The following is a 21,101-nucleotide window of genomic DNA, read 5'->3' on the forward strand; positions in this document are numbered from 1 at the left end:
ACATACCCCAAAATACTTAGGCATTAATAAATGATTTTTAAAACACTGGTTTCCGACTGGAATAAAATAAAAATGTTAACTCTAACTGATAAGGGATTATCCCTGTGTTTCAGAATTTTCTACATTAGCCACATTTTAACCTACAATTTTTTTTAATGCACATTAGTCAAGGAATATTCAATTCAACAGAAAAGACCAATGGCTTTGTATTTTACACCCTTATACTTTAAGTTCCAGAAAGAACCCCTGTATGTAAAAAACACAGGATAAGGGAAATGCAGACTGTGGGTGTGGGAGAAGGAGATCCAAGCCCCAGACAGCTTGCAGCCTGTGTAATCCATCCAACACCCAATGATGCCTGCCCTGGTTCGAGCTGTTTTGTGGTCTTCCAAACAGATTATACACTTTTGGTAGCAGCACCTTCCTCCTTGCTGACTTAATGCCAGCAAAGGCTTCTCAAAAATAGCTGTTTCATGAATAAATGGTAGAAATAACATTCCCGAGAATTCAGAATACTGCAGAATAAACTCAGTGAAGGACAATATGCTATAAACGTTGGGGTGTAGGTGTCTCAGTTTTTCACTGCATCTGTATCTTTGGGATAAATACCCAGCAATGCAATTGCTGGGTCCTAGGGCAGTTCTATTTTTAACTCTTTGAGGAACCTCCACACAGTTTTCCAAAGTGGCTGCACCAGTTCACATTCCCACCAACAGTGCAAGAGGGTTCCCCTTTCTCCACATCCTCTCCAACATTTGTTGTTTGCTGTCTTGTTAATTTTCACCATTCTCACTGGGGTGAGGTGGTATCTCATTGTGGTTTTCATTTGTATTTCCCTGATGGCAAGTGATTCAGAGCATTTTCTCATGTGCTTGTTGGCCATGTCTATGTCTTCCTCTGTGAGATTTCTCTTCATGTCTTTTGCCCATTTCATTATTGGATTGTTTGTTTCTTTGGTGTTGAGTTTAATAAGTTCTTTATAGATCTTGGATACTAGCCTTTTCTCTGATATGTAATTTGCAAATATCTTCTCCCATTCTGTAGGTTGTCTTTTAGTTTTGTTGACTGTTTCTTTTGCTGTGCAGAAGCTTTTTATCTAAGTCCCAACAGTTCATTTTTGCTTTTGTTTCCCTTGTCTTCATAGATGTATCTTGTAAGAAATTGCTGTGGCCAAGTTCTAAAAGTGTTGCCTGTGTTCTCCTCTAGGATTTTGATGGATTCTTGTATCACATTTAGATCTTTCATCCATTTTGAATTTATCTTTGTGTATAGTGTAAGAGAATGGTCCAGTTTCATTCTTCTGAAAATGGCTGTCCAATTTTTCCAGCACCATTTATTGAAGAGACTGTCCTTTTTCCAGTGGATAGTCTTTCCTGCTTTGCCGAATATTAGTTGACCATAGAGTTGAGGGCCCATTTCTGGCTTCTCAATTCTGTTGCATTGATCTATGTGTCTGTTTTTGTGCCAGTACCACACTGTCTTGATGATCTATACTATATGTTGATATATCGAATTCCAATTAAAAAAATAAACATAAATAAATAAATAAATTTGGTGAAGGAATGTCCCACAAGACCCCAAACATATTTATTTTATTTTTAAATTTTTCACCATGGAAAACATTAACTATATACAAAAGACAGAACAATTTAGTAAATCCCAGGTGCCAATCAACTTATACCAATCCTGTTTCTTCTATCACCCCATATTAATTTGTCTGTCTGCTGCCCTATTAATTTGAAGCGAATCCCAGACATCACATCACTTAATCCATAAATACTCCAATATGCATCTCCAAAATACAGAAACTCTTTAAAATCATGTACTCATAATAAAAAACTAATACTCTGTTATTAAATGTCCAGTCAGTGACCAAAATTCCAACTGTTTCATAAATACGGTTTTGTTTTTTTATGTTTGTGTTTTGTTTTGTTTTCTTACATTTTGTACCAAAATCCAAATAAGATCCACATGTGTATTTAAATGCCTTCTACTTCATCTTTTCCCCCCTCTTGATTTATGTGTTAAAGAAACAAGGTCATTTGTCCTGTAGAGTAGCCTATAGTCTCGATTTTGTTGATTGCTCCACTGTGATATAGATTAACATGTGCCTCTGTTCTAGATTATTTATTAATTGGTTACTGCATATGGAGGCATGATGAGATCCAGGGTAGACTTTGTTGGCTTGACCACATCATCAGTGACCGTATGAATTCCCATGAGGAGCCACATACAATCTGTCTGTATCTCATTTCTATCATTTCAGTAGGTCTTGATGCTCAATGCCTGGATCCATTCATTTAGGGTTGCAAAATTGTGATATTTTAATTCTATTACTCCTTCTTATAAGCTAGAAGGTTATTACAAGCAAAACTTTCCCTCAACCATTGTTTGATTATCCTAAAGTCAACATAGACAATTTATTATTTTTGGTGTAATTGTAAAACTCCTAGAAGAAAACATAGGCAGTAATTCCTTTGACCCCAGCCCTAGAAACTTTTTCTAGACATCTTCTAAGGCAAGGGAAACAAAAACAAAATTAAACTACTGCAGCCACACCAAAATAAAAAGCTTTTGCACAGTGAAGGAAACCATTAATAAAGCAAAAAGGCAACCTACTTCTTGGAGAAGGTATTTGCAAATAATGTATCCAATAAGGGGTTAATATCCAAAGCATATAAAAAACTTATACAATTCAACACCAAAAAACCACAAATGATCCAATTCAGAGCAGAGGACCTAAATAGACATTTTTCCAAAGGAGACATGCAGATGGCTAACAGACACATGAAAAGATGCTCAACATCACTCATCATCAGGGAAATGCAAATTAAAACTATAATGAATTAGCACCTTACACCTGTAAGACTGGCTAAACTCAAAATCATAAGAAATAACAAGGGTTAGTGAGGGTGTGGGGAAAGGATCCCTCGTGCACTGTGAGTAGGAACACAAATTGGAGTGGCCACCAAGGAAAACAGTATGGAAGTTCTTCAAAAAATTGAAAGTAAAATTATCATATGATCCAGTAATTTCACTATAAGGTATTTACCCAAGGAAAATAAAAACACTAATTCGAAAAGATATATACACTTCTATGTTTACTGAAGCATTATTTACCATAGCCAAGATATGGAAGCAACCCAAGTGTCCATCCCAGATGAATCAAAAAGGTACAGTGTGTACATGTGTACACACACACACACACACACACACACACACACATTACTCAGCCACAAAAAAGAATGAGATCTTGCCATTTGCAGCAACATGGATGGACTTAAAGGATACAATTTTAAGTGAAATAAGTCAATCAGAGAAAGACAAATACTATAGGACTTAACTCATATACAGGATTTAAAACAATAACAAATGAACAAAGGAAAAAGAGTAAAAAAATAGACTCAAATACAGAGAATTAACTGGTGGTTGCCAGAGGGGAGGTAGATGAAGAGATGCATGAAATAGGTGAAGGGGATTGAGAGTACACTTATGATTAGCAGTGAGTAATGTATAGAAGTATGGAATCATATTGTACACCTGAAACTAATAAAATACTTCATGTTAATTATACTTCGATAAAAAAATTTTAAGGCAAATGGTAAAATAAATGTGAGGATATTTTTTAAGTGGGGGAGGGGTAAAGGGAGAAGGAGAGATTGAACCCTAAGCAGGCTTCATGCTCAGCACAGAGCCTGACACAGGGCTCGATCCCACCACCCTGAGATTATGACCAGAGCTGAAATCAAGAGTTGGACATAACTGAGCTACCCAGGCACCCCTAAATGTGAGAGTCTAAAATTTTACCCATTTTCAAAATAATCAGCTGATTCACTAGCATCTTCCAAAGGTGACCTATTCATCGTTATTCCTCAGTATCATTATGAACTCATCACCACAAACTTACCTGATGTGTTTCAACCCATTGTAATTATCCTAATTGAGGTTTCAATTTTCTAACCAGACAGTGGGAGGTGCTTCAAGATCCTCCTGAGTTCTTCCAGCAATAATCCTAGTAGTACCTGATAGCTTCCTTGCTTCCTTGGGTTAAAAAAAATTTTTTTAACCCATTTCCTACTCCAGACTTGGAATCAGCTATTTCTCCAAGGAGCTCTGGTTCCTTTCAGTTTTTTAAGATCACAATCTCAATGCTAGTGGTGTTTTTTTTTTTGGTAAACTCAGAGCTGGAAGTATGCTTAGTTGCTTGTTTGTTAAACAATAAACACCGTGGGTTCATTCTGCTACTTCCAATTGAATTTGGGAATACAGAATCTTTAACTTAACCTCTTCTACCTTTCTATTTTCTTTCTCCCCAACACCAAGAATCCAAAGCCCTAAGAACTCTAAAAATGACAAAGTGAGAACACACACACACCAGTCACAGAATAGCAATATGACACCAGCAGCAGCAACAGGATTATTATGAACAGTTGATTGTGTGGTTTCTTTTTGTTCCTAGAGTAGATCTATCAAAGTACACAAATCACAATGTTTTAAAGTCATTTGGAATAACTAACTCTTCTCTGTTCAGTTTGGCCACAGCTGGACACTCAAGGGGGTAAACACAGGTTTTAAAATAAGTCACAGCTGAATAGAAACAGCAGGCAGGATGAGGGACTCAAGGAGTGGCAGGAGCATGACCCTCTGGTAGTACAATGATCCAGCTCACATGCATCAAGGGAGTTACAGAGAAGGATGTAATCGAGGGTAAACAAGCTTTTTTGTTATTGTTGTTCAGCTAAGGAACAGGGAGATACAGATGGAACTTCAAAACAAGAAAGACGGAAGACATAGACATCTTCTAGAAGACTATCCAATGCACCTAGTCTATTCATCCATTGCCTACACAGCCCCAGACATGTGCTGGGCCCCCAAGACCCATCAATGAAATCCAGGGAGCTCGCACACAGCTAGACTCAGACGACTGTCCTGTAGTCCCTTAAGTTCTATGCTAGAGAGAAGCATGGGGAACTTCTGAGGTATTTGGAGAACTGAGAGGAGTCACTTAGGGAGAGGGACCCTAGCTGGAGGAGATACCAGGATATAATCTGAGAGACACAGAGAGTGGATGTGGGGTGGTAACACATGCTAACACAGAAGCAATAGGTTCCAAGACAAAGGTGCAGAAAAGGATGTGGTTTGCTCCCAGAATACAACCATGGGTAGAAGTGAGGATGCAGCCAGAGAAGTGGGAAGCAGAGGCCAGATCCATGAGGGCTTCCATGTTATACTGAGAAATTCAGATGTCATCCAGAAGGCTACATGGAACCAGCAAGAAAAGGATTTCCTCAAAGCCCTCTGGTAGGAAGTTCAAGAACAGACTGAGATGGACAGAACCAAAGGCAGGAAGTACTCAAGGACAGCTGTTGCAATTTTTCCAGAAGAAACAGCCTGAACCAAGGCAGATAGCAGCCCCTGAGATGTGTGGCATGAGGGAGCAGTGACACAGTAGGTTCACAACCATAACCACAACCAGATCCAAGAGGACTCCTGTCCAGAAATGTCGACACTGAGAAGGGATTCTGCTCTGGGAGAAGGTAAGAGCATAGTTGACCAAGTCTAAGGAACAACGGAAAGAGAATGTGCAGATGGAATGGACTGCTGGCCTGCCGTTTTTGCCAACCTCAGGAAGACATCCATGAGGGGACTGCCACCCTGACAGAACTATCACTGACGATGAAAATTTTTTAAGAATGTGAATAAAACAGTTACTGGAGAGAAGCAGAATATACCTGCTTATATAGGGTCCAAAACCATTAGAGAAGGAACACTGAACCTCTACAGATACCAGTTCATGCGAGTGCCATCCCAACTCGGCCCAGACAGCAGCCTCTTCCTCCTCCCCTGGCTCTGTCAGTCTCTCTCCTGCAGTCTCATGTCTCGGAGCTTGTCCCAGCCCTCTTCACCAGGTTCACGGCTTTCTCAGGGCAGGGAAAGAGGGAAGGCTTAGGAGAGAAGGATAAAATGGACCCTGAAAGAGGAACTTGCCCATGTGCATAAAGGACAGGTCCTCAGCAGCACCATTTACGTACCAGCAAATGCTGGCGATAAACCAAAGTGCCTGCCAATAGAAGAATGAACAAGGCAACTTGTGCTTCATTCATACAAAAGGACATTCAGAGCTGTATCAGTCATGCCTACATCTGGCCCACTTTCAGTAAGTAAGCTGAAGTACAACACCCGCAGCATAACATAGATGAAGTCAGCAGAAGAGGAGACAGATATTGTTGGACACTGTCCACCACCAGCATGGAAACATGCATGCCTGTGACCATCATGAGGGAGGGGACCTGGGGGGAGGGAGAGGATGGCTGGAATTAGGGAGAAAACAAGACCTCAGTTATACTTGCAGTAAGTTTTTCTTTTTGAAAGCCTGAAGTAAACATGGAAAAACATGATTTGATAAAGTTGTCTTTACTTCTTATGTTTGAAATATTTGATATGGTAAAAATACTCTCAACTGAGATTTTTTTGACCTAACTGACATTTTAATCTAAAGAAACTTTTCTTTCTATAGTCAGTGAGAGGTAGAAACATGTCTGTATCTAATTCCATCAGCAATGCAAAAGCAGGGCCTAAGAGCACATTTTTCTTCTTTTTTTTACCTGAAATATCTGCTTCAGGGAGAAAAGGGCCCTTCTTAAATCTCGCCCACTGGAGTTGTACAGTTTCTCTGAAATAAAAAAAAAACATAACATACAGGATTAATTAAACTGACTCAATAAATGGTCAAAATACAGGATGTAAACAACAGAATTTCCACTGGAAAGGTGAGTAGACTGAATCCATTTAAGATACAGACCTCACCTCAGACAGTGTAGAGAACAATCTGGGCTGCTACAGGTGGCCAGAAGAGGGGCTAAGAGAGGTGAAAACATCACCACCCAACATGTTCACCTGCAGCCTCCACCCTCCCTCTCTCCAGACTTCTATTCCCAGCTGTTTGTAGACCATTGCACTTGATGGCCAACTCTACCCAGAAAATTAACAAAGCAAGATGGAATGCATCCTCCCACCTGCCTCCTTCCTTGCCTCATAGCCCTTGCACCACCATGCTTTCTGCAGCTGAGCTCAGCTTTGAGGCACCTCCTTTTCCCTGGGATCTGATGGTCACCTTGAGAGACCCAAGGGCAGTACAGAGGCTTTAAGGACAGGAGTCCTTGGTGATGGCCCTCTACAGAGCCCTAGCTCTGCCTATACCTCAGCTCTCACTCATGTTCAAGAATGGATTTGGCCCTGAGCAAGGCAGATGGAGGAGCCCTGTGTTAGTCTTCTCTGGCTCAAAACTCAGGCCAACTTCTAGAACCCCCAGTGTGCTGTTAGGCACATTTAACATATACTAGTTAGGCCAGGTGTGGTGTATAAGGAGGTGACCCTGACCTAGGACTCATCCTCCAGAAGTCACAGTGTGCCAGGGAGACAAATGAATTAAATATGCCACAATTGCTAATTAGCCAATGGAATAGAGTTACAAAGTGCTGAGGCACACAGGAGGAAGGAAGAAACCAGTTATTCCAGTGTATGTAGAATGCCTGGGAGCATAGACTCTGCTCAACTTCACACAAGTCAGGCTTGGCCCTGACCCAGGTGACTCAGAGGTCAGGTTAGGTTCCTAACATTGGGTACCACCAGACTGACCCAATAAAAATCATCCAACGTGTATTTCCTGAGCACCTGCTAGGAACTGTTCTTGGTAGTAGTTAGTGAAGAGTGGACTTAGAGCAAAAACTAAGTGATCAGAAAGCCCACATTTCAAAGCTGGGATCACCAGCTACTTGCTATATGACCTTGAACACAAAGTAGTTTACCTTTCCTAAGTCTTGGATCCCGTCTATAAAATAAGAACATTCAATAAGAGATTTAGAGGGAAAAAAAGAGATTTAGAGGAAGACCGTTTTCGTGTTAAATCAAACATTGATATGATGAAGAGTGATACCAAATTATTTTAAATGTTAAGAATAAAGCAATCAAAAGCAATATCATACTGGAGGCCAGCCACTCTGAGCTTCAATTCCAGCCTATGGGGGGCAATATGCAGAACCACATTCACTGCTTACATCACAGACTTGGGTAGAAGGGCATGGAACACATAGGTCTATGAGATTTTGCAGAAGTCTGGTCATGAGATGAATATGCCCGCTTGCACAGTAACTCTAGAAGGCAATAAGCTCCCACCTTAGATTTAAAAGGATGAATGGTAGGTGGGGCTCAGCTTTTGCATGGTAGTAGCTTCCTCTGAAGGCCTCCCTATAGACATCTTGCCCTCTTCCCATCCGCTCTCCACACCACGGCCAGAAGGGTTGGGTGAAATGACCACCTGATAACATCACTGCTCCCATTTAAACCCTTCAATGTCTGCCCCTGCACTGAGAATGAAATCCAAAATCCTTTGCATGACCCATCAAGCCCTTGGTCATGCACCCCTGGCTCCTTCCCTCACTGTGTTGCAGATACTCTGGTCTCCTCTAGGCAACTGGGCAGGTCAGGTTCCTCCAGACTCAAAACCTATGAAAACACCCAGCAAGTGACAGAGGCTAGATTGTGTTAGTTTGGGGGTCTAGAGTGTAGTGTCTGACCTCAAAGCCTTCTTGTTGTTTGACCAGCATGGAATCTACCACCTCTAAACAATATGCAGCCCATGATTGCTTAGTAATTATAGAGTTTTGACTAAGATAGAATGCAACACCTGACTAAAAACAAGGATCTGAGAAAATTCCAGAGAAATGAACCACCCCTAAAATGAACATCTTGTTTATCACAGACCATAAGACATGAGGCTCAGATAACTTTCAAGCTGACCTCTAAAGTGTGTGCATTGCCCCAAAACGCACAAGTAATAAATAAATGGAGTGAACTGTATCACCCCTGGGTCTCGTCCCTGAGGTGATCACTTCTTCAGTTTTGTCAGCTAACCTCTCAGACTTCTCAAATCCTGAGGATATAAATTTTGGTTTTTGCCAGTACCACTTCCAATAAACAGGAATAAATCTATCAGACATAAGCATGAGTATATATAAGCCCTGAAGAAGAAGAGCAGATTTATCCTATCTGGGAAGAGCAACAGATGAGAGTGTCAATTCCAGGTACCTCTTTGTAAGGTAGTAAGACTTGCAGGAGATGTTTCTTGGGTATGTACCACTAGATGACATGCAGAAATAGGCCTTAAGTGAATTTACAATATCACAGAGCTCATTACTGATTACCTGTCCTAGCTTCTGGTTCATGTGAATGAGAATTATGGTTAATTATGTTCAGATTGTTAAGAGACTTGGTATTTTACTTGGTACTGTAGTCAGAATCAGTTTTTTAAAAAATTTAGCTGAGAATGACTTAATACTTTCAGGATTTTTTTTTTTTACATCTGAATTCACAAGGAATATTGATCTGTAGTTTTGTTTCCTTTTAATGGTACTGATGTTGAAGCAGTGCTGATTCTCATGAGTTGGGGGCATTCCCTCCTCTTCTACTTTCAGAATAAGTCTGTGTAGACTTGGTATTATACGTTCTTTAAATGCTTGGCAAAAATCTCCAGTGAGGTCACCTGGGCTGGGAGTTCTCTGTATTGGAAGGTTTTAAACCATGAATTTTATTTCTTTAATTAATATAGGGCTATTCTGATTATCTATTTCTTCATGAATTAGCTTTGATAACATGCATCCTTTAAAGAATTTTTCCAATTCATCTAAGTTGTTCATAATATTCCCTACCACCCTTTTATTGACTACAGCCATCTCCTCTCTTATTCCTATTTTTGGTAATTGGGGTCTTTTTTCCACTTAGTGTGGCTAGAGCTATATCAATTTTATTGATCTTTTCAGAGAATCAGCTTCTGATTTCATTGTTCTTCCCCTTTTCTGACTTTATCATTTTCTTCCTTCTGCTTGCTTTTGGCCTAATTTGCTCTTTTTTCCTACTTTCTTAAGGTAGAAATTTCACGACTGATTTGAAACCTTTCTTCTTTTCTAAGTACTTAATGCTATAAATATCTCCCTAAGCACTGCTTTATTTGCTTTCCACCAAATTTGATATCTTATGTTTTCATTTTCATTCAATTCAAAATTGAATGAATGTTGAATATTTCATTCAACTCAAAGGGGAATAAATCTTGTGACTTTTTCTTGACCTATGGTTTATTTAGAAGTATACTATTTAACTTCCAAATGTTTGGGAATTTTTCACGTATCTTTCTATTACCAATTTCTAGTTTCATTTCTTTACAATGAGAACATGTTTTGTATGACATCAATTATTTTAAATTTATTAATGTTCATGGCCCAGAATATAGCTTATGGTGAACAATTCACATATGAATTCTGCTATTATTAGGTGGACTGTTAAAGAAATATCCACTACATCAAACTGAGTGATAGTGCTGTTCGGATCTTTTATATTTTCCTGAGTTTCTGTAGATCACTATAAGAGGAATGTTGAAATTTCCAACTATGACAGTGGATTTGTCTATTTCTCTTTGCACCTGTCTGAGTACTTGCTTTAGGTACACTTTGCCTTTCTCTTGTTATGGGCACTCACTTTAGGATTGTTATGGTTTCTAAGTGAATTGCCCTTTTATCACTATATAATGTCTTTCTTCATCCCTGGCAATATTCCTTGTTTAAAGTCTACATTTCTAATATTATTATGGCCACTTTTGGTTAGTATTTGCCTGATATAGTTTCCTGCAATCATAGCTGCAACTTGTTTTTATCCAGTCTGACAATCTCTATCTTTTAATTGATATGCTTTGACTGTATTTTTTTGTTTGTTTTTGCATTGACTGTATTTTTAACCCCTAGGGCATCACAAATAACTCTTCAGTGATACTAGAACAAAAGACCTCAGGGAAGCCTCATGGTGACACTCAGCCTTTGATGAGAAACATCCTTGTACGATTGCCAAAAATATCTCAGTGGTGCCAAAAAAATTCTCCTCCTCCCTTATTTGCCAAGTCTCTTTTAATTAAAACTACAATTTCTATTTTTTAATTTTTTATTTATTTTGTGGGGGAGGAGAGGTCAGAGAGAAGTAAAGAGAACCCTAAGCGGCTCCATGCCCAGCACAGAACCCACCTGGGGGCTCAATCTCATGACCCTGAGATCATGACCTGAGCTGAAACCAAGAGTCAGATACTTAACTGACTGAGCCATCCAGGCGCCCCTATAATTTCTATTTGAAAATTATTATTTCAGTTGTTGTTCATTTAAAAAACAGTTTGTTATTTCTTTAAATAATTATTCCAAACAGGGCAGCCCTGGTGGCACAGCGGTTTAGCGCCGCCTGCAGCCCGGGGTGTGATCCTGGAGACCCGGGATCGAGTCCCGCGTCGGTCTTCCTGCATGGAGCCTGCTTCTCCCTATGCCTGTGTCTCTGCCTCTCTCTCGCTCTCTCTGACTGAATAAATAATCTTTAAAAAAATTATTCCAAACAAAGCCAGATAATGAAATAGTAATGTTCCCAATTAATTCTTTTACATGAGAGAACTAGCACTGCCAACTTCAGAGAAAGATTCACAGATTTTTTTTTTGAAGCACAGATTTTTAACACAGTTTTTTGGTTTTTTAATAGCAAACACAAAAGCTATCCTATTTAAGAATATTGCACATATTGGCTTAAATGTCCTTTAAAAGGCACAGTTTTAATTCTATACGTTAAAAGCACTAGGTGAGGTCTCGATCAGAAATTCTTCCAATCTGGCATTTGTTAAGCTGGAGCTTTTTTTTTTTTTTAAGCAATTAGCAGTAAAGTTTCACTTTTATGGACAAAGATAACCTCTCCCAAAGTACTTTACACAATCAACATTTTTATAAAAGTCATGCATCGGTTCTCTATAACATTTGAAAGCAACATCGTAGTTATTGTAGTTATCATTGTAGTTATCACCAATGTGGTTGAAATTAAGTAATAATTAAGAGATATTGCTCTAAAGTACTGATTTTTTTAAAAGATTCATTTATTTGAGAGAGAGAGAGAGAGAGCGCGCAGAGCTGAGGGAGAAGGAACAGAGGGAGAGGGATAGAGAAAATCTCAAGAAGACTCCCTGCTGAGTGGGGAGACCTATGCGAGGCTTGATCTCACAACCCTGAGATCATGACCTGAGCCAAAATAAAGAGCGAGATATTCAGCCAATGGAGCCACCAAGGTGCCCCTGAAGTACTGATTTTTTTAATAAGATCAATAATATTATCTTTCTAAAAGAACCAAGGTCATGGTATAAAATGAAATCACAGTGCTCAATTAAAACTCAGAATCGCTACCTATTTTTAAAATACAGTAGCACCAAATAGCCTCTTTGCCCAACCTGACCTGTTCTTCTGGTTCTTCACTTACATTTTAGGAGGCACTGCTGTTTACCTAGAGAACAGAAAGGATTAGGAACCAAGTACCCTTGTAAATAACATACAGGTATGCGCTGGAGATTTTCCAAGTTTGCTTCCAGACCAATGCAATAAGGTAAATATCACAATAAAGCAAGTCAAATGAATATTTTTGGTTTTCCAGTGCATAGAAAAGTTATGTTGACACTATAATCTACTAAGTGTGCAATAGAACTAGGTCTAAAAAAACAACGTATGTATCTTAATTAAAAAGTATTTTATTGCTAAAAAATGCTAACCATCTGAGCTTTCAGTAATAATCTCTGATCACAAATCACCATAACAAATATAATAATGAAGAAGCTTGAAATATTGTGAGAATTACCAAAATATGATAGGGATATGAGTGAGCAAATGCCTTTGGAAAAATAGCACCATTAGACCTGCTTGACACAGGATTGCCATAAAACTTCAATTTGTAAAAAATGCAGTATCTGCAAAGTGCAATCAAGTGCAATAAAATGAGTTCTGCCTGCATAATTTGTCATTTTGGGAGGCATGGTTCCTGTTGGTAGAGGAGAAACCCTCCTTCCTACAGCCCAAGCCCCAGCTTCCTTGCTACAGGGCTAACCATGCCATGGGAGGCATGATCTGGAGCTTTCACTGCTGGGGCCACTCTGGGGTTCAAGAAACTGAGCGCTCTATTTGTAGCACATCCAGTCCTCACCATACAGACTCACCAAGGCTCAGGCCTCCCCTTTGGGTTAGACGAGACTATGAAGGGCTCACCTAGCAATAGGGCTGGCCTGGCATCTTCCTGAGGGGATGCTGGACACAGCTCATGGATGCATTTCCTATTGAACAATAATCACTACTCCTTTAGAAGAATCCTGTCTATGCAGAGTTCTAGCGTGATTCTCAGTTCTGGGTTACGGAGTACATGTAAGGCTTCCTTAGGGAAGGATGACTGAGCCCCATGGGGTTCCTTGTTCTGCCCTCAAGTATCTGCAGCCCCTGCTCTCTGTGTGGGTCTGCACGTGTGCAGATCCAGGTGCACATTGTGCTGTGGGTGATGAAGCAGAGCTTGGGGGTCCTCTGACTCCCCAAATATACCCAATACACTGTGCAGTCTGTTCTAATGGTTTCTGAGTCCCAAGGGAGGGAATTCCATATGTCCCTATTGCCTGAAAATCAGGCAATGCAAAAGAAAGAAGGCATCAAATGAGCAGGGAGAGAGGCCCAGCCCACCCTATGCCAGCAAGTGGGCAGCTCCAGAGGCTTCTCCCATATGCAAAGGAGCTCAAAGAGGCTCTCCCTTTTCCTCTTTGTCCACCTACTATGTAAACACATGCAAGGAGCATGCAGCCTCTACTGGGGTGATGGTGCAGAAAAAGACAGATCCTGCTGCCCCAGACTCAGTGTAAGAGTCCCAAGCCAGAGCACTGGAGGAAAAGATGCCTGTGTGACTAAGAAGTGAAATGTGGATCCCTTCCTGGCAAATATCAAAAAAAAAAAAAGGGGGGGGGGGGGGAAACCCACAACATCTCAACTCAAAGCTGAATCCTAGGTGTAAAAGGCAAGGCTGGGCTCAGGTTGGAGTCCAGAAGATTTGTCATTCTCCCAAAGCCTGGAGATGGCCAGGTGAGAGGTACTCAAAGAGGAACCACCTCCCACCAGCACAGCCCCAATGGTGAACAGTAGCTCTTGAGAGCTCAGGTGGCAGAAGGTGCCATGGAGGAGGAAGTGCCAGATACAGAAGCTGGGGACGCTATGGGGGTACGATTATGCATCCATTCCTATTAGGGTCAAGCACAGCCCGCAGTTGTCCAATAAATGAATGTATGTATGTATGTATGCTCCTACCTCCTCCCAAACTGGATCTGCCCAGGGCGCAGTCAAATGTATAACACTAGCTTTTGAGTGAAAGGCCATAGGAGCCTACAATTGGTGGGGAAAGGAGGCAGGACCAGAACATCATTTGTTACGGTCTTTATAACCGCCCCCATCTTTTCTGTCCATGGTTCTTGCCTTTTAAAATGAAACATGTTCTTTTAAGAGATATAATTAATGTGTTATACTTTAAACCAGCCTATAATAATGAGCAGAGGGCAAATTGATTAAAGGCCATTCGGGACCATTCCTGTTTCATCATCAGGAAGGAAACCTGCACGGCCTGCCCACATCAGTGCTGAAAGGCACAGCCACAGAGGTCCTGTGTTTCCTGCTCAGCCAAGAACACAAGGAAGAAAAACATCGTGTGCGGAAAGCAGACCAGAACGTCAGGAGGAAATCTGTGGGAAAATGAGAACCAATTTACATTAGTGAAAGAACGTAGAGGGGAGGAACCCAGGACATCTGTGAGTGTGACAAGGGACGTGGGAGAGTGAAAGATATATCTAGAACATCATGCTTCAGACCCAAATAAATCACTGACTTAAAGGCTAATAATTTCAGCACACCCTTCTCTCACCAAGTGCCAAACATATTAACCAAGTGCCCTGGGCAAACACTTGGACCAGGACCCGAGAGACCCCTCTCTGCGTGGAGGCAACAATAACTTTCCTTTTACCCTTGGGCTGCTACAAAAGACATCACACTGAGAGAGGAGATTTATTCAGAGACAAAATGTCCACACCTACGTTTAAGAATCTGTTGGCACCAGCCACAGAGAATGCAACCGTCATCATTTTTCAGATGGAGCAAAAAGAAATGAGCTGCTCATCTGCCAGGCATTAGCTGAATGACGTTTGCCATCAGAGAGAGCTGGTGAAGAGTGACTCTGAAAAGGGACAAAAGACCGCCTGCAGAAATCACCCTGCTCCCCAGCCAGGAAGTCTGCAGTCCCACGTTCTTCTTGTCAGCACGGAGTCAAGAGAATTCTACTCTGGACATTCTTCCCAGGAATTTGTGCCACGGACACACTGATGACCAGCAAATACAACCCACCTCAACCTGCAACTGTAGCTTCATTATTACACATTAATATTTTATTTTTATTTTTTTAAAATTTTTTTTATTTATTTATGATAGAGAGAGAGAGAGAGGCAGAGACACAGGCAGAGGGAGAAGCAGGCTCCATGCACCGGGAGCCCGATGTGGGATTCGATCCCGGGTCTCCAGGATCGCACCCTGGGCCAAAGGCAGGCGCCAAACCGCTGCGCCACCCAGGGATCCCCCCACATTAATATTTTAAAGAAAAAAAAAACAAAGTGGCATGGAAGAAAATTTTTCAGTGAAAAAACTACAGGTCAGATTTTAGAAATCACGTTTTCCTCAGCAACATTTAAGTTTTTTAGAGTCATAGGTTCATTGATAAGTTATATACAGGTCATCAAAAATGTTAACATCAGAGGGTATAGGTACAACCTGTGTGCCTCTGGCACCATTCTACAGACCCCAGGTGAGGAGCCTGATCTAACGCAGCATCTTCATTTTTATAGGTAAAGAAACTAAGACCAGAGAGTTACTGAGTTGCTGGCCTCGGTACTGGAATCAGAGACCATAAGAGGTGGGAGAGAGTAACTGAAAATGACTAGTAGAAATGGAAACTATTATGTTCTGCTTGTACAATAAAAATCAAATGGGCCAGGGGCAGCTGGGTGACTCAGTCGGCTAAGCATCTGCCTTCGACTCAGGTCATCATCCCAGGGTCCTGGGATAGAGCCCCATGGTGGGTTCCCTGCTCAGCAGGGAGTCTGCTTCTCCCTTTCCTTGTGCCCCACCCCCTGCTGTGTTTTCTCTGTCAAATAAATAAAATCTTTTTTTAAAAAAATCAAGTGGGCCACTGAAATTCACATCCTAACCATGACATTCATGTCATTATGTTAATTCAGAGAGAAATCACACACCTATAAAAGCAAGGGCTTTTGTTTTGGAGGTTGGCTAGGAGACGTAACTGTGGGATGATGAGGAGTAGGAACTCATGAGGGCAACCTCCCACCACCCCAACCATTTGTCAATCATTTGGGAGGCAACCCATTCTGCCTGAGGATGAAGAGGCTACATGGGAATGATGGTGAGGTCATGAGTCTTGAGGGAAAAAAAAAAAACAAAACGCTAAAGATCAACTTATTTAAACCCAAAGTCCCTTGGAGTACCATCAGTTTAAATATTTATGTCGCATCATCCTTATACAAATCTTTACTGATTCTCTACTAAGCAGATGTAAAGGAAGACTGTCTCAGCCATCCAGAGTTGAGAGAGGGAGACAGACACACCCCCACATAGTGCCTAAGCTATGTGAGAAGGTGACTGCAGCACTCAGGGGCCACCAAGGAAGGACAGGTGACACCTGTGCACCAGAAGTTGGGCAGCGGAGATCCAGAAGAGGTGACATTGGAACAAACTTCAAGGGTAAATAAAAATGAGCCACTTTGAGAAGAGAGGTGCAGAGGTGAGCCCGAGGACAAGAAAAGAGCAGGTGTACAGCCTGGATGCTGCCGAGGGAAGCACCAGGTTCACAGAGCAGCAACCACTTCAGCGTGGCTAGCACTTCAGCAGGTTGTGGCAGTGACAGCCTGAGGCTGGGGACACTGGGGAGTCCTTGCATGCAGGCTCTCACATTGCCACGCTGAGAAGTTTCAACTCATGTCTCTCTCAGGCAGTGACAGAGGGTGCTGGAGGGCTTGCAAGCAGGGAAGAATCTAAGGACACAGGGTTCTAGCAAGCTCACTGCCAGGATGGCCAGCCAGCGCCAAGGACCTGGAACAGAGGTGGGTAGGAGCAGGAAACCAAGTAGGAAGCCTCTGGAGTCACCTGAGCAAGGGATGGTAGGTCGGGATAAGAACAGTGGGGATGGCAAGGAAGGGTTGATTTGGGAGTGACTTAGGAATAGAGCTGAACGTGGGGTGAGATGGGTGAAGGACCCCCAGATCTCCAGCTGGCCCACTGGGTTTGTGGGGAGGCCACTCCCCAAGACATGGGACACTCCAGCAACTGCAGCCTGCAAGCAGTGCCTCTGCCTTGACATGGACCCCCTAGAACAGCTGAATACCATCCCAAAGTCTCTAGGGTCAGAAGGGGCCACATGCCCCAGCCTGGAATATGGTTTTCCTGCTTTCTCCACCTCACCCCTGTGTGCCAGTCATCCCTCCCTGAAGACACTCCTTCACCTCCCAAACCTTCTGTGAACTCCTAGTATTCACCTGTCACACAGGACCCCCTTCAAGTGCCAAACAGCTTCTAACAGCTGCTGACGAAGGAAGCCACACCAACCAGGCTTAAAATCCAGCACCCATGTACTGGGTTGCTTGTCCACCTTGGCCCCCTACCTGAACCCCGCTCAACAACACGTGCTTTCGGCTTGTTACCTTAAAAGTCACCAGGCCACCCTCCCTCATGGCCACTGAGGAAGGTAGAATGAAACTGGACTTCATTGGGAGGCAACTGTTTCTCCCTCTGAATTTTAGGGAGCTGCTCAGCTTTGGGCCCCAGTGAAGTGCACATCTGTTTATTGCCATCTTCACTTTAACAGAAGTCTCCCTGGCAGGGACCAGATTGGCTACTGCAGGCCACTTCATACACTGGGATTCTGGGGAGAATTTCTCCCCAGGATCAAAGAATGGTAGAGACAGAAGAAACCACAGAGACATCCAGGCCTACCACCTCCCCTTGGAGAAGCTGAACCAGTCACCCAACCCACAGAACCCCTGCTCCCATGCCAAGAGGGGTCAGCACTTGGACAGTGGCCCTTTAAATAGGCTGCTGACCCTGTGGTGATCAGATCATTTGCATCTGAAAAGCAGTAAAAACACCCCGAGGCAAACAGTGGCCTGAAAAACAGGTGATGGGGACCTGTCACTTCAGAACCCCTGGGTCTGTGTCTACACCTCTGCCTTTCCATCCTATAAATGGCTAGGCTCCCTGCCCTCTTCTCTTCTTGCTCCAGTTTCTTCTTTGTTCTCTTCTCCCCTCATTAGGAAACTAGAGAACCTCTACATATTTTATTTATAGGCTTGTATCATTCCCTTCCTTTTAGAATTCAGCTAAAACATTTAGATGTAGGTTGTTTTCAAAATTATGTTTATTTGTCTTTCTAGTTCTCTTTTAATAATAACCAGGAAACCACAGTGCTAGGTTGGTTTTGCTTGAGTGGAGGGTGTTTCGCTTCCTGAGCTGGCTATGGCACAATGGCATCACTGCCCTGCAGTGCACCCTGCTCACCCCCTACTGGCAGGGCACAAAGGGCAGGGAGGTTGCCTAATAAATAAGCTCTGCTTTGCTTTCCTGGAAGCATCCAGAATCCCAGATGTTGTCCATAGGAGACTATCCCTCTGAATCAGGGTGTCAAACCCAACCCTACTTTCCTCTCCAAGGAGAAAACTCAGGAGAAAAGAACCATCCGGCCACAAGGGCCAGAAACCACACACCCATCCCACCAGCACCTCAGGGCACATGGGGAAAATACTCAGCCCTCCTACCAGGACAGATTGTAGCCAGGACTGTCCTAGCCTTTGGCCTCTGCAAAGTACCCCCTTTCTCCCCAGCTTTGGCTCACCAAACCTGCCCCCCCGACCCCTGACCTCCATTCTTGCCCACCCCTGGGGCACTGTGTCCACTTCACCTGCCCTCTCCTGCCCTGCCAGTTGGCAAGCTCCTTGCTCGGGACTGTGCACCGCTATGGTTTGTCCCACATGGGACTTGCTAACTATTACTCAAGCTATACCTTTTTTCTCCTATTAACACTCTCTTTTTTCTCTTATAACACCCTCTCTCCTTCCTTCCCAAATCTCTATTTTTTATCCTTTCCTTAGTGGAAAATTTTCCCAGGAGATGGCCAGTCACAATAGCCTTTTGTAGTGCACATTACAAAATGGAATCCAGAAACATGGCCATTTCCCTCTCTGCCTTTTGGCTAGAGGAGAGGTTGCATGCCAAGTCCCAAGGGTAAAGGACAATAAGAGTGATCTTTCACACAGGATTGCTATTTGATATTTTCATTAAAAAAATCATCTTTGCTTGTCCTAGAGTACCTTAAAAATAAAATGTTATAGGGCACCTGGTGGCTCAGTTGGTTGGGCAACTGACTCTTGATCTCAAACCAGGTGTTGATCTCAGAGTCATGAGTCCAAGCCCCACATTAGGCTCCACACTGGTTATGGAGCCTCGTTAAAAACAATAATTAAAAAATTAAAATAAAATATAATACCTCTTTTGCCTTGAAATCGAATTAACCAATAAAATCCAATAACTATCAAAAAAAGGACATGCTATTCTGCTGTAGCCTTGAATAATACCACCATCCAAACTTCTAAGTTGATGTTTGCATTTCAGAAGTGATTCTTCTCTGTGCCTTGGTTTTCTTATGAATAAAACAGTTTTACGACACATCCCGACATTTTGATGTGATGTGATGTGATGTGATAAACACAATCATGTTAGCAAAGCACCTGGCACATTATAGTGCTCAGTAAAAACTACTTTTCCTTCTCTCTGACCCCAAAGGCTTCAACGACATTTCTAAAAAATACCAGACTCTGTAGTGAAGGGCTGGCAAGGCACCTCCTGTCATCTGTCAGGTCCCTCTTAACTCTGTGCTGAGAAGGTCACCCAAGCTCAGACAGTCCTGGTTGGGCCCTGGGGGTGCCTCTCCAACTACCATCACTGCCCCAAAGAGACGGCCTCTTCCTTCCTGGGTCAATGGCTCTTGACAGGGAAAATGTTCACCACCCAGCCCTAAACATTTTGAGGGAAAGAAGTGGATGTCTAATCCCTAGAGAAAAGATAAGGATCATTAGCTGGGGTCAAAAGGGAACAATCTGGCATCAATCATGTCACAGAGCAGAGTGGCAACACTCTATAGTTCACCTGACCCACCCCATGGGGCCAGGATCTTCCTTTAAGACTTCTTTAAGATGGAAAGCCATTAATCTATGGCAAGCATGCTATAAGGCAAAAAAAAAAAAAAAAAAGCCGAAGATTGAGTTTTTACAACTCTTTTGGTAAGGGTTTCTTCACTAACCAAGGGGTGAGGCTTGGGAGGACCACAGCATTTTTTACAATTAAGTGCAGCAGCAAACCTTAAATATTCATTTTGTCATATAACAAATTCACGTCTGAACTGAAGGTCTCTAACACATCTAAAGGACAAACCGCATCCCAATCCTCCCTGACCTCCTGACACTTTCCCTCTGTGTTTATTTCCAAGCTGTGCCAAGGAGGGCTGGGCCAAGGGCCCATAAATGACTGGAGCACCAACAGCTAGGAGAGTCTAACACAGCTGAGAACATAATTAGGAAGCATCACGCACATAGCTTCAAGTTCCAGGTTGACTCCCATTGCAGAGAAGAGGACCAGAAAGCCTAGAGATCGAAGCCTCAGTGGAGTGAGTCAGTCTTTCTGACCCTAATATGTCACCAGTATTTCCTAATGAAATTGCCAAGCTCTAACTTCTCCCATGGAATCACGAACTACAGAGGGACATCACATAGAAAGTAAGGGCTGTGGCCTCTGAGTTACCTGTAGACAGTTACTCTAGGAGGAAGTAGCATTGCATCCCAGCCTCAAAGATATACAAAAGATGGTTCCCATAAGGAACTTAGAGTCTAATGGGACAGATTTACTAACAGATAGGTTCAGTCTAAGGTGGATATGATGAAACAGAGGAGGGCTTAGGGTGGGGTAAGGAAGAGTTCAGTAAACTTGGGGGTTCAGAGAGGCTTCCAGAAGCCTAAGACCTCAGGCAAATTCTGGGGTCAGAGTTATCCAGGCAAATAAAGGCAGGCACAGATTTCCAGGATGAGAGCACAACCCCCAGAAGTGAGAGCACCTGGTAACCTTTAGGTGTCCTCT

The 21,101-nt window shown here is 42.4% G+C and overlaps 1 protein-coding gene across 13 annotated transcripts in view; it reads right to left on the bottom strand.

The window, feature by feature from the left end:
• Positions 1-21,101, bottom strand: part of FHOD3 (formin homology 2 domain containing 3) — a 463,903-nt gene that overhangs the window by 260,528 nt on the left and 182,274 nt on the right. For all 13 annotated transcript variants that reach the window (XM_055324588.1, XM_055324589.1, XM_055324587.1 and 10 more), the window contains exon 4: positions 6,606-6,673. In XM_055324588.1, the coding sequence (XP_055180563.1) occupies positions 6,606-6,673 (68 nt within the window). The remainder of the gene's footprint in view (positions 1-6,605; positions 6,674-21,101) is intronic.

Source organism: Nyctereutes procyonoides, unplaced genomic scaffold (assembly GCF_905146905.1).
Source record: "Nyctereutes procyonoides isolate TBG_1078 unplaced genomic scaffold, NYPRO_anot_genome, whole genome shotgun sequence".
Taxonomy (NCBI): domain Eukaryota; kingdom Metazoa; phylum Chordata; class Mammalia; order Carnivora; family Canidae; genus Nyctereutes; species Nyctereutes procyonoides.